General features: G+C 50.3%; 1 protein-coding gene across 1 annotated transcript in view; it reads right to left on the reverse strand.

Annotated features, from left to right (window-relative positions):
* Positions 1–13398, reverse strand: part of LOC142559918 (sushi, von Willebrand factor type A, EGF and pentraxin domain-containing protein 1-like) — a 64292-nt gene that overhangs the window by 40596 nt on the left and 10298 nt on the right. The window contains exons 9-12 of the mRNA XM_075671613.1: positions 10768–11007; positions 9549–9740; positions 7752–7879; positions 1172–1310 (exon numbers count right to left, since the gene is read on the reverse strand). Of these exons, the coding sequence (XP_075527728.1) occupies positions 1172–1310; positions 7752–7879; positions 9549–9740; positions 10768–11007 (699 nt within the window). The remainder of the gene's footprint in view (positions 1–1171; positions 1311–7751; positions 7880–9548; positions 9741–10767; positions 11008–13398) is intronic.

Raw genomic sequence — 13398 nt, forward strand, 5'->3', positions numbered from 1 at the left:
TCGCAATGCGTCACTGCGCGTTTGCTTCATTTCGTGCCTTCGCCCAGTTCAGCAGTTCAGGGGCACATATATACAGTGTCTCTGAAAACTGCAGTATCGGACTGTTTGGATGGTCTATAGAATAATTGTCAGGAGACCAATAGTTAGACATAACGAACGCTTACCTTTCGTTGAACCAGAACTCCCTCGCAAAAGCTGTGTGTTGTTTTAGTTAACTCACCATTGTCTTAAAACGAAAGAAAAAGAAGAACGTCGTCTGCACACTTAGCGTACATGCACCACCATCCTATAAGATACATTCGAACTCTTGGGCATGACAATGTATCCACTTTGCCATCTTCGGCACACAACGTAAGAACTGGCAAGAAACGTCCTTTTCTTTTCGGTTTCCTTCTTCCTTTATTTCTTTTTTTAAGCAGCACATACACACTCAATGCAGATAACTACAGCAGCGAGACTAAACTTTCGCCAACCCGAGATGTATTGTCGAAACTCTGGGCCTACGGACGACAACGCTTTAGTTTTACGCCCCTCGCAGAGAAGCCGTCGTGCCCTCGTTTCGTTTATTATTGTTCTGTGTGGAATGCCGTATAACATCCTGGGCGACATAAAAGATGGCGCTTAAATTTTTTTGAACTATATCTTGGGTCTTACGTGCCAAACCCACGGTATGATTACGAGGCACGCCGTAGCTGGGTATACCAGAGATGAATTTTGGCCCCCTTGGTAAAGTTATTTGACATAGTAAAGTTATTTGACATGGTAAAGTACACGAGCGTTTTTTTTGCATTTCGCCTCCATCGAAATGCGGCCGACGCGACCGGGTATCGAGCCCGCGACCTCGTGGTTAGCAGCGCAACGCCACAGCCTCTCAGCCGCCACGGCGCGTAAAGGATAGTGTTGGACTACGTCTTTCATATCTAGACATGACGAAGGGTCATGGAAATATTGAGACTTGAAGGTGTCAACAGTGGTCTAGCAAGGGAAGGCTCATCCTCCGTGGAACCGACGTTTTGGCAAAGACGCTTGGTCTTCGTCAGGGTAAAAGCGTTCTGACGGAGACCACGTTCCGCTGTCGAAACGCTGATTACAGTTTGATGATTTCTGATTTAGAGTTATGCTTGCCATAGTGAACACGCTCGCAGAGCGTTAAATCGAAGGAGTTCGTTACCTGTGATACGGAAAGAGACGCTGATTTCCGTCTCCTTCGAGCGTTTGTACCGCTGGCGGCTCGGTGTCGCGTCACCCCCAGAGCAATCTACACGCAGGTCTTCAACAGCGCAGCTCACACCTACGGGACACAAGGTCGCCTAAAGGAAGGTAGAAAAAAAGAACAGAAAAGAAGTAGTGTTTGGGTGCTCGATGTGCTATAGCGAATGCGGACATCAGTTGGAGTATTGCGTTAATATACTTTATAATAATACAGGTCATTGGTGTCGCATTGTTATAGCGAACTACGAATAGCGCAGAAGCGACATCCGGCGCCGCCGACCCGTTATCACAGAGGATTGCGCAAACCGACGCGTCAGCCGTCGCTGCCGTTGAATACGCGTCTTTTACTTCACCTTGGGAACGCTGCGTTCGCCGAAGAGTGCGGACGCGCCTCACATGCGCTCCGTGATTTTGGGGTTCTTTGACCCGGTTAATCCCATCGGACTACCGAAATTTTGGTCGGAATCAACGTCGGAAGTGAAGAGGACCACGAGGATACCAATTTCAAGCCGGTGGGTCCATTTTTTCGGATTTTATCGGCATTTGAAGTTCCCACGTGGTCGGCAGGGCGTTACGTACGGGGCTCCGCGGCCTTCCCGGCTTCGGCCCGCGGTGAAGACGCATCGGAGCGATGTCCCGAACGAGCAATCCGAGCTACGACCAACCCGTGACCTTAAGACCGACAAGATTTTCGGCTGAATCCCAGGAAAACATGGAAGAAGACTTCCACGACACCATCGAAGTGGCCCACATGCGGCAAGACCGAGACGGCCTCGCTGCAACAGGGATCCAAGCCCCGGGAAGCAGCACCTCACCGATCCAACGCTCACAAGTAAGCGGCATCGACAGAGAAAAAGAAGACGGCTGGATAGTCGCCATGTCGAAGAAACAACGGAAACGCCAAGACGGCGGCGGCAAGCAGCAAGTCTTGGCGGGAAACGGCCTAGATTGCGCGCCTTTTTCAGGGGCGACGAAGAACGCAGCTGGCGCGCCAGCCGCGGCGGAGAAGAAGGAGAGGGAGGGAGCGCCGAGGCGACGCCTGCCTCCACTCCCCAGAGACGACTTTAAAATCGTCCTCCGGCCGAGAGGACTCGCAGTCAGAGACTTGCACCAACACCACGTGGCGCGGGCGGTAGTCGCGGCTACCGAGCGGGGATGTAAGGAAGAAGACCTGATCATCCGGCTGCGCAATGGATCGAACATCATAATTGTGAGCACCAGCAACGAAGAAGCGGCCAAGAAGATTATGCGCATCAAGCAGCTGAGCTTCGGAGGCAAGAACTACGCCGTAAACGCACACGTGGCGGCGCCGGACGGCACGCTACGCGGGGTGATCCACGGAGTGGATCCGGAGACTTCGCCCGAGGAACTCAAGGCAAGCCTCAGAGTTCGCACGCAAGGCGTGAAGATCCTAACAGCCAGAATGCTCGGGAGATCCAGCACGGCCATCATCACCTTCGACGGCCCCACCCTCCCGAAGCAAGTTCTCTACCACAGCGGAGAATTTTGGTGCTACCCGTACCGGCCCACGAGGCAGGTATGCTACACCTGCGGCCAACAGGGGCACCGAATGGACGTCTGCCCGAATCCGGAGACTAGGGCCTGCAGACAGTGCGGCCTCCAGAACCCGGCGGCAGACCACCCATGCACACCCAAATGCCTGCTGTGTGGCGGCGACCACGTGGCGGGCACGAGAGACTGCAAACAGCGACTCAAGTCGGCGAGCGAGCTGCGGTGGGGCCCCCTGCAGCAGCAACGCCGTAGCCGGGGCCGCAGCCGGGGAAGAACACCAAGATGGTTCCGTGACGAGAGTCAGGAGTCGGGCCGGAGCAGCCGCGGGGGCAGCCGGAACCGGAGCCAGAGCCGGGGATCCGAAAGGGACGAGTCCTTCCCACCCCTGGGCGGCAACGGCAAGCAACAGCAGAAGCAGACGCAAGGGCAGAGACAGCAAAAGAGGAAGAGCGGCGGCGTTAAGGTGAGCTGGGGAGACGGCCCTCCCAAATCACTCTTTGCTCCGCACTCGAACACAAACAACACACAAACCGCACGCGAGAAACAGCTAGCGGAGGAAAATACGACACTTAAACGTGAACTTGAGCAGCTTAGGAAGCAGCTAAGCGAAGTTATCAGAGAACTACGTGAATCGAGGACAGGCTATGCCCCGCCTAGGACTCTGACCCCACCGCCTAGGGCGATGGAAACGGGGCAACAACACCACGAGGGAGGGACCTCCAACGATGCCCTTAAAACCTTCATGATGAACATGCAGAGGCAGATGCAAGAGCAGATGCAGCAGTTAAAAAACGAAATGCAGCAGGGACAACAAAAGTTCGCCCTGTTAGAACAGAATGTCAGGACGCACATCAAGAGCCAAAACACACAGAGAATAACCAATGATGCTAGAGACAGATTACTTAACGAACGCAGGTTCGGCACAGAAACCCCCAACGCAAATAATGGTAACCCATCATGGCAGAACGCCTCCAACAATTAGAGATGTGGCAGTGGAACTGCAGGGGGTACAGGCAAAAACAAGGCCTCCTGCAGCAATTCATCTATGCCAGAGGAACCCCACCAGACGTAATTATGCTACAGGAAACAAACTGCACCCCTACGCTTAGGGGCTACACGTGTCAGGAAAATGGCCGTACGGCAACTCTCATTAGCAAGCAAGTAGTAGCCATAGCACATAACGAAATAAAGGACACCCGGATCGAACACGTGATCACGGAGATAATCCCCAAAAAGAAAGCACGATCTAAAAGCACTTATATTATAAACCTATACAGCCCGCCCAGACAGAAAGATGGGGACTTTATTAGGCTCTTTACGGAGGCGAAAAAGTTCGCGGGGAACAACACCCTAGTGATAGCAGGTGATTTCAACGCCAAGAGCCCGAGGTGGGGCTACAATAAAGACGACAAGAAGGGACGTGGCATTTGCGCTGCAGCAGAACAGGCAGAGTGCGAATTGCTAACCGACGAACACCACCCAACTAGACAGGGGAACAGCGTCAGTTCAGACACGTGCCCTGACTTAACCTTCGTAAGGGGCGCCAGACAAGCAGAATGGGAGAACCTGCTCGAGAACCTTGGAAGCGACCACCACATAATAAGGATCAGCACAACCGCAAACAATATCAAGCGGAAAATAGGCAAGGTCCGCCTAACGGACTGGGACGCCTTCAGAGCACACTGCAAGCAGATCAAGGGCGACATTGTATCTGCGGAGGAGTGGAGCCAGCAACTCAGACAGATCCAAGAACTCTATACTAAAGAGGTGGATAGAACCGAACAAACTCCGGAGGTGGACAAGCGGCTCCTCAAGCTATGGGAGGCGAGACGCGGCCTCACCAAGCATTGGAAAAGACAGAAGTTCAATAGGAAGCTAAAGATTAAAATAGCCGAAATAACTAAACAAGCGGAGGAGTATGCAACGCAGCTGGCTAGGCAAGGATGGCAGCAATTCAGCAACGCGCTGAACGGCACCCTCAGCACGGCCAGGACGTGGCAGATCCTCAAGTCCCTCATGGACCCGAGCAAGAACAAATCAGAAAGCGGCAAATCGATTCAGAGGCTGGTGCACCAGTACACGGGCACGGACGAACAGCTACTCGAGGAAGTCCGGGTCAAATGCTACGGCAAAGACCAGGTCGAAAGCTACCAAGAAGAGTACCAGGGCGAAGAGAATCCCACCATGGATCGGCCCATAACGAGAGAGGAAGTCGTCGAGGCGATCAGGTCGGCAACAAAAAACACAGCAGCGGGGGCGGACAGAATCAAGAACTCGCTCATAAGAAACCTCAGCGATGGCGCCATAGATCAGCTCACAGCCTACTTCAACAAGCTCTGGCACGAAGGAAAAGTGCCGGCCGAGTGGAAACACGCGGTAGTGGTAATGATCCCGAAGCCAGGCAAGAAACTCCAGGTCGAGAACCTCAGGCCGATCTCCCTCACGTCGTGCCTGGGCAAGATGTACGAGAAAGTAATCACAAAAAGGATCCAGTCGCACCTAGAGAGGACCCAACTGTACCCAGACAGCATGTACGGGTTCAGAGCCCACCTGTCTACGCAGGACGTACTACTCCAACTCAAGGAGGAGGTACTCGAGAAAATGCCGAGAAGTGGCGAAAACGTTGTCATGGCCCTCGACATAAAGGGAGCCTTCGACAACGTGAGCCACGCCGCCATCATGGAAGGCATCAACAACACCAACTGCGGGGGAAGAACCCACAACTACATCAGGGCCTTCCTGAGCGACAGAACAGCGACCGTGGGACTAGGCGAGCTGAGAAGCGACGTCTTCACCACGCCTTGCAAAGGAACACCCCAAGGCTCCGTGATATCGCCCGTCCTGTTCAATATGGCGATGATCGGGCTAGCAAGACGCCTCAAGGAAATCCCGGGCATCCAACATGCGATGTATGCCGACGACATCACGGTGTGGGTCACCCAAGGATCGTTAGGGGAGAAGCAGGACAGACTACAAGAAGCTGCGACCTGCGTAGAGACCTACGTCAGGGAGAGAGGCCTCAGATGTTCGACGGAGAAGTCGGAAATCATCAGGATCGGAAGAAATCCTACCAAAGCCTCGCTGGAAGTAGTTCTAGAGGGGCAATTGATCCCAGAGCAGAACATGGTACGAATCCTAGGCATGTGGCTGCAGAGCAGCCGAAAATGCAGCCATACCATCAGCCTGCTGAGAAGAGCCGCGGAGCAGGTTGGCAGAATGATCAGTAGAGTCTCTCAGAGAAGGTACGGGATGAAAGAAGAAGATACCCTCAAACTCGTCAACAGCCTAATCGTTAGCAGAGTTATGTACTCCTTGCCCTACCACGCAACAACAAAGGCGGAGCGAGAGCAAGCCGACTGTATTCTCAGGAAGGCATACAAGATTGCTCTACACCTACCCAGAAACGCATCAAACGAGAAGCTACTCCAACTCGGAATCAGCAATACCTTCGATGAGCTTGCCGAGGCTCGATTGGGGGCACAACTCATCAGACTCAGAGGCTCCTCTACGGGAAGGGCGCTCCTGAGAAGGTTGGGTCGGAACACGTGCGGACTGGTAGACAGATACGCGGACGTACCGGACGACCTTAGAAAGACCTTTAATGTAGGACCCCTGCCTAAAAACATGGATCCTAACCTACACGAGGACAGACGAACAGCAAGGGCCGAGCAGCTAGAAAGGAGGCTAGGCCGGTCAGAGAACACAGTCTATACGGACGCCTCCATGTACGTACATGCAGGGAAGCGCTTAGCCGCTACGGTGGTAGCTAATAGCACAGGAGACATGGCCACATGCGCCTCAGTGGAGGTCGTGGGCATAACGGAGGCCGAGGAAATTGCCGTCGCGCTGGCGGTAGCAGAAGGCTATAGGAAAGGCCGATCCCTAAACATCTTAACAGACTCGAAAGACACGTGTAAAAACTATACGAAGGGCAGAATTAGCGGCATGGCCCTCAGGATAATCAGTGGGGCAGCAGCCTCTGCTGAGCAGACACCCATACAACACATAATCTGGGTCCCAGGCCACGCAGGCGTAGCGGGGAACGAAAGAGCAGACAGCCTAGCTCGAGGGCTTACATACCGAGCAGGCATGTCAGATGTTCTGGAGCTTCAGCTACTGGCATGCGAGGGGGGATACACAGAGACATTACAACTATACAGGGGGACTAGATTCAAGTACCCACCACCACACAAAGCCCTCACGAGGGAGGAAGCAGTCGGCTGGCGTAGGCTACAAACGAACTCCTTCCCCAACTTGTACATCTATAACAAGATGTCACCAACACAATACAGAGCAAACTGCCCCTGGTGCGGCGACACACCCACACTATACCACATCACATGGGAGTGCGAACGAAATAAAGCATTCCACCAACACGAATTCCCGAGTGCGGAGCAATGGGAGAGCCGGCTCACCAGCAGCGAGCTCGCGGCCCAAAGGGCCTTAGTGCGGCACGCTGCTGATGCAGCGCGACTCAGTGGAGCCCTGGACTAGGGGCCCAACCTTGCTGAAGAGAAGCCTCAAGTCGCCGGCGCCAAGAAAGACGACGGAGGCTTCGAATCCGCGAATCTCTTAAACGATCTCATTAAAAGTTTTCTACTACTACTCTACTACTACTTCACCTTGCGTTGCTGCCGGCGCGGCGAACGTTGCCACGCAGACCACAGCAGGCGCGAAGTAGACGATTGAGCAAAGAACTATTCGAATAAAGAATTAGGGCAGAAACCGTCGTAGATTATTGTCAAAGTCAGTGATAGCTTTCTTGTGTTGCGACACTGCTGCCTTTCTCCGTGCCACTACAGTGATTCACGGCAGAATTTATCCTTTATCGCGTGCTCTGCTCTGCTCTTTCCCCTTCCGCAATTGACTTTCTTCCTGTAGTCTCCTGCTCTCATCCTCTATGCATCTTGTTACTTTCTCTACAGAGCGAGAAGCACCAAGCATCCAAAGTGGGTGAAGTAACTAAGGAAAGTTATCACTTAAAAAAAAAACTATGTGCGCACGAGTATTTGGTCAACTTGTCTTACCTGCGTTGCCAGCTTCATCTGGATGTGGTCGCGCATATTCATTTCCGTTGTTTCATCGCACTCCAATCCTAGCGGCGCGGAATACAGCATCCTCGCTTTTACCGTCGCCGCCGTTGATCGCACAGACTCTAAAGGAGAAAAATCCGTGGACACCTAAGCACTTCTTACGAGTTGTGGATGCGAAAGCGTTAATGCCCAACTGAACGCCGCCGAGCTGTACTTCGAGTTTTGCGCTGCGAGTAATGTTTTCGAGTTTTGTCGCGGGATATATTATCGAGCTTTGCGATTAAACTGGTACGGGTTATATATATGTATCTTTTTTACAGTTCCTGCGTGAGAATGTTGGCTGTAGACTGGAGTCATTTGGACGATACTGCTAAGAAATCGAGGACGCCGCATGTCACCGACGTCCTGCGCGACGGGAGACCGAGGAAGCAGCAGCGACCGCCAAGGCCGGCAGGTGAGCGATTTTTGGTTTGGGGCAGGTGAAATTGGATGGGTTATGAACAGCGCAGTGACTGTCTCTCGTTGGAGGACACTTCAACCGCGCTGCACTGGGGAGTGGGGATAGAAAGGTAGGCGCGCGTCGTAGCTAAGCCCAGTGGGGGTGAGAGAGAGAGGGGGAGAGATGCGGACCGCGCGCTGGCTTCCGAGAGGGAAACGGCGGCACCCGCGCGCGCGCGCGTGCGTCACGCGAGCCGACGACAACCCGTCTCGCCAGGCGGCGTCGCGTCGCCGTATCTGCTGCACTTTACCCCAACTTTTCCTTCCCATCAACAAGAATCTCCTTCTCTCTCTCTCTCTCTCCGTCGAGGCGCGCTGGTGACGTGGCGTCGCGGCGATGCCCTCTCCCCTCACACAACAACTGGCGCGCTATCGTGGCAGCAGATGTTCCAATTCTCCCGCTCTGCACCGTTGAGGCGTACTCGTGACGTGGGGTCGCAGCCAATGGGAATTCAGGTGCAGTTTCGCTGCTACAAACGCCGACTTTTTCGCTCAATGGGCCACTTGATGCTTTCGCATCAAAAAGCCTAGTCAGTAGCATTCTCATTTGGTCCTCCGCCCAGTTTACCTTATGCTTCTTCTTCATTTGCGATGTTTCTTTCAAGAGTTGTTTTTCCAGGCGAACAGAAAGTAGCTTTTGCTTGCAATAGACACGCCTACCTGATAACTGCTGCTAGTATGCATCAGAATTTATCGTTTTTTTTAAGCACCAAAGGACGGTATCGATATATAAAACTAGGAGGACTCGCACGTGCAAATATTACACATATCTATAAGTGAGCAAAGATTGTGGGCTATTGCTTACACGGATATATTATATTCGCAGCTTAAGTGTACAGCCTACATTTGTGAAGCTTTGTTCAGATTGCAGCTGAAACTTTGGGCTCCATTTTTGAGTCATAATAATATTTTCCTGTTGACTTGTTGATTAAGGGTGTGTTTAGTGAATCACTGAGATGTGAAATTCAGCACTCGCTCATGGGCCATGATAAACACCACAATGAAAGGCCGTATAAAGATTTTTATCACTTGGAGCTTATTGAAGTGCTACAATATCTCACCACATGGGTTCTTATTCCGTTCCTATCAGAATTCTGCCACTGCGACAGGGCACTGAATATGTGGAGATGTGTTTATCAGCAGTAAATCACAATCGCTGTACCAAAGTGGCGGCGGATGAAGTGTTTCGCTATTTGTCAGACCATCTTGCGGGAATAGCAAGTGGCTGATACATGCGTAATCCGAGGAAAAAAAGAAGAGAAAACGTTGTGACTTATCAATTGAGCAACTTACCAGAGCAGTCGGGAAAAGACTCCGGTCGATGGGGAGTCCATCCCTCGGCGAAGGTGCACGAGAACTCACTGGGGCTGTCTGGTTCAAGTTCATAACCCTCCAAGCAAGAAATTATGCAAGTGACACCGGAAGTGGTGCTTTGGCAGTCAGCGTTCCCATTGGCTGGAGCAGGTGGCTGGGTACATCGGTGTTCTGGAAGCGCGGTCAGCAGGAAGAAATGACTTGATACTTCAGCAGTGGTACGCTGAATGTCGTCACACGAGGAGTTCAAAAATGAAGCCATCTGGAAAATCATGCATTTTTTCCCCGCTTGGTTTGCCACGCTGCATAACGTCGGTATGAAACTAAATGTAAGCTTGCAGGCCCGTTTCAGAGTGATACTGCAATAGTGACTTCTAAAACGTGTTGTCCGTACTCCATCCTCCTCAGCCTGATCACTGTTGAATTTCGAACCTTTAAGCACACATTTGCGAATTGTCTTTGCCACAGGGCACGTCCAATCTAGATGGCGAACATCCGCTGCAGGCGCGAATTATACATGCAGACGCGGAAGTATGCATAAATAGCCATGCTACGGGTTTATCTATTTGACAGTCTTAGCGTGGCGTTGGCTCATGAACAAGAGGTTGTGTGTGCACTAAGAGAACCCGAGAACATGCACGAAGAGAACCTGCTCGCATGTGTGGCAACGCGAATTAAAGGGAATTTGACCACTTAATTGGAGCTGCTTGTATGCCTGTACAAGATGCTTTGTTGTGGTATGAAAGATAGGCCACGAACCACGGCAGGCAGGAGCACAATGAGCAGTTAATTTAGAAAGGTGTTCTTGACTTAAAAATTTTTTGTTGTTGTCACTGGAATGAGTAAAATTTCGGGGGATGATGTCCTCACCCTGAGACATTCACGTGGATACATCACTGCTTGTTTCTAGGTTCCATAAACGGCGTATGTACGGCAAGTCATCGTAAGCATGTGGTTGGAAGCAACGTTGTGTGATTGATGTAACTCGCGTTTGCTGGACCATGGCATAGTAGGGCAGCGGGGTAATAGCCCGTGCATTGGTATTACAATGAAACGTCCGTAAATATAAGTTAGTAGCATTGGCATGCTTCTCAGCAACGCCATGCGAAATAAAGCCGGGATGTGTGCTTCAAATGCATGCACAATCTGGCTTCCTCCCTATATGTGCACGGGTGTCCGTTACGAAGAAAGCGGTCACCTCTCACAGTGACCTTGATGACACAAGAGGCGTTGTTTCCAGAGGCGTCGGTTGCTACGTATGTGACTAGCGTATCGCCCACAGGAAACACTCCTGGACTGTGGGACTTCCACAGCTTCACATCTTCCCCCGAGTTGTCCCAGAACGCTGGCTCCTCCCAGGACACATATGCGAATGATTGCCCGTCAGAAAACGCTTCAGGCGGGTCGGAACAGCTTTCAACAAACGGTGGCTCCTCGTCTGTAAGCAAGGAGCAAACACGTTATAAAGCAGACCACTTTTACACGAGAAAAAGCCGTGTTCATCTTATGTGTCATCAGAACACCCAATGCAACAGTAACATTTAGTGACTTCAGTGCGTTGTGTGTGCAGTTCATGCTGCTTTGGTAATTGAGTAAAATAATTAGAAGTGGGCGAATACCAACGTTTGCAAATACCAATTGAATACGAATAGTAAGTATCGAAAATGGAACCGAATATCGTATAGTCAAATGCAGACGCATATATTTAAAAGGGGAATATTTATATCCGTATATTTAGGTACCACGCTTCTATGTACTAGTGAAAAAAGGCAGGCAGCTATCAAGGACTATTGGGATCAGTGGTAAACACAAGAGTAGTAATTGTAGTTTAAAACATTGCAGGAATAGCCTCTCAACATCTTTAGAGCTTGCCAAAAATTGCCAAAAATGAATGGCATCTGTATGACTAGCTTTCCAAAAACCCTAAATAAAGGGTTGCTGAAGAAAGACCAGTGGTTCTGGAAAAATAAAAGAAAAAGCTGATGAACGACCTGAGTGCCATTGAAACATGTAATAGCGTCCGTTGCAAGAAAAGAATATCACTGGCTGTGGCATAAAAAATAATACTGTTACGTGACTGGACTGCCATAAAACTAAATGACTGACTACAAGCAAAAATCTCAGCTTGTAATGTAGGCTTCAGCCGCGAAACCGCAAACAAAGCTTACATTGCACCTATTTTGTTTATGCATTGCTTCGAAAACGTTTGTCGTTGTCTCACTTCTGATAATTTGCTATTCGAAAATACTGAATAGTTCATTTTCAAATGTGAACAGTTAGAGTGTGATATTTCACCCGCATTGGAAACTTCAAATATTCGCCCACCCCTAAATATAATATAACATAGGTGTAGGTTGAGCGTGAAGTGTACAAAAGTATGCTTCAAGCTGACAGTAAAGTTTAAAATATCGCGTAATGAAGTCAAAACGCGAAGTAGATTTCGCTCCTACTAGCGTAGCCCTGTACGGTGCAAGTTCGGAGGTATCGCAGTTGAATAATCTTGGAGTTTCAGTGCTATAAAAAAAGGAACAACTGCTTAGGGCGCTTAACCCTGCGCTGTCCTTGTTTCATCGTGACATAGTTGCGGCAAGCCCGGTAGATGCGCAAAACATAACGTCAAGAGAACAGAAAAAGAAACGAGAAAAAAAATGACCGGGAACAACTCCTGCCCCATTGTTCTCTTTTTTTCGCAAGAGTTCGAAGTTGTGTCATTTGATTTTGATTCAACACGCATCGAACAGTGCAGACTATCGCACTCGACATACAAACAGGACAAGGGCCGCATTCACAAAGCTTTTTGTTCGTAGGTGACCTTTTCCAATGGCTGGCTGCCTTCGGTAATAATATGCCCAACGGCAGGATTGGTTTAAATTTCGTCTTGCGCACAATTCTAGCGTAGGAAAATTTCGTTTTGCGTGTGATATGGGCACAGATGCGCAAGTTGATGCGTCTCGTTTATGTCTTGTATCCATCGTCTGGTGCTCTTCGCTGCATGCGCGTTGTTTCGTAAATTTTTTCATGATGTTTTACGTTATTGGTGAACATTCTTGCCAAAGTAACAAATGACGAATTCACAAAATTCTTCGTTCGTAAGTGATCTTCGCCAGTGGCTGGTCGCCTTCGTCTATAACGTGGCGAGATCGAGAATTGGCTGGAATTTTGTCTTACGAACATTTCTAGCGCACGAGCTCTTGGCGAATACGGACCCAGAAGCGGAAAAACTAAGTTGGCTAATTCTCCAGGCACCGCTGTTCATTTCAATTCACAATTCTCCGAATTGTTCAATTCAGCGGTACTGTATCCATCGTTATGTAATACTTCTTTAATGATTTAATTAGAGTTAATCTCACTATTCATTTACGTACTATTCTTGCTATTGAACATCTTTATTTTTTCGCCCGATTCTTGCCCTGTGCCCAAGTGGGTGCTGCCCAAGCGAGACAAAGGATTCACGGGATAATGGACACTCGAAGTTCTCAGCATTGGTCGAACAATAAAATTCTCAGCCCGGAACCAACGTTACGACAAGGGGACTTAATTGTATTCGTCAGGACAACAACGAAACCTTTGTCAATTGCTGGCCTGACGAAGATAAGTAAGATTATTGAAACGTTGGCGCCAAGCTAGTGGCGTAGCCAGAAGTTTTTTCTTTTTTTTTTTTCGAGTAGGGGTACACACTTCACCGCAGACGGGGAGAGGGAGGAACGGGAGAGGGGCTGGAAAAGCCGCGCAGTAACACGTGTAACTTTCGGGAGAGGGTGGATGGGGCACGTGCCCGGTGTGCCACCTCCTAACTACGCCACTGCTCTAGGCTGAGAACGATCTTGTT

The sequence above is a fragment of the Dermacentor variabilis genome, chromosome 10 (genome assembly GCF_050947875.1).
Source record: "Dermacentor variabilis isolate Ectoservices chromosome 10, ASM5094787v1, whole genome shotgun sequence".
NCBI classification, from domain to species: Eukaryota; Metazoa; Arthropoda; class Arachnida; order Ixodida; family Ixodidae; genus Dermacentor; species Dermacentor variabilis.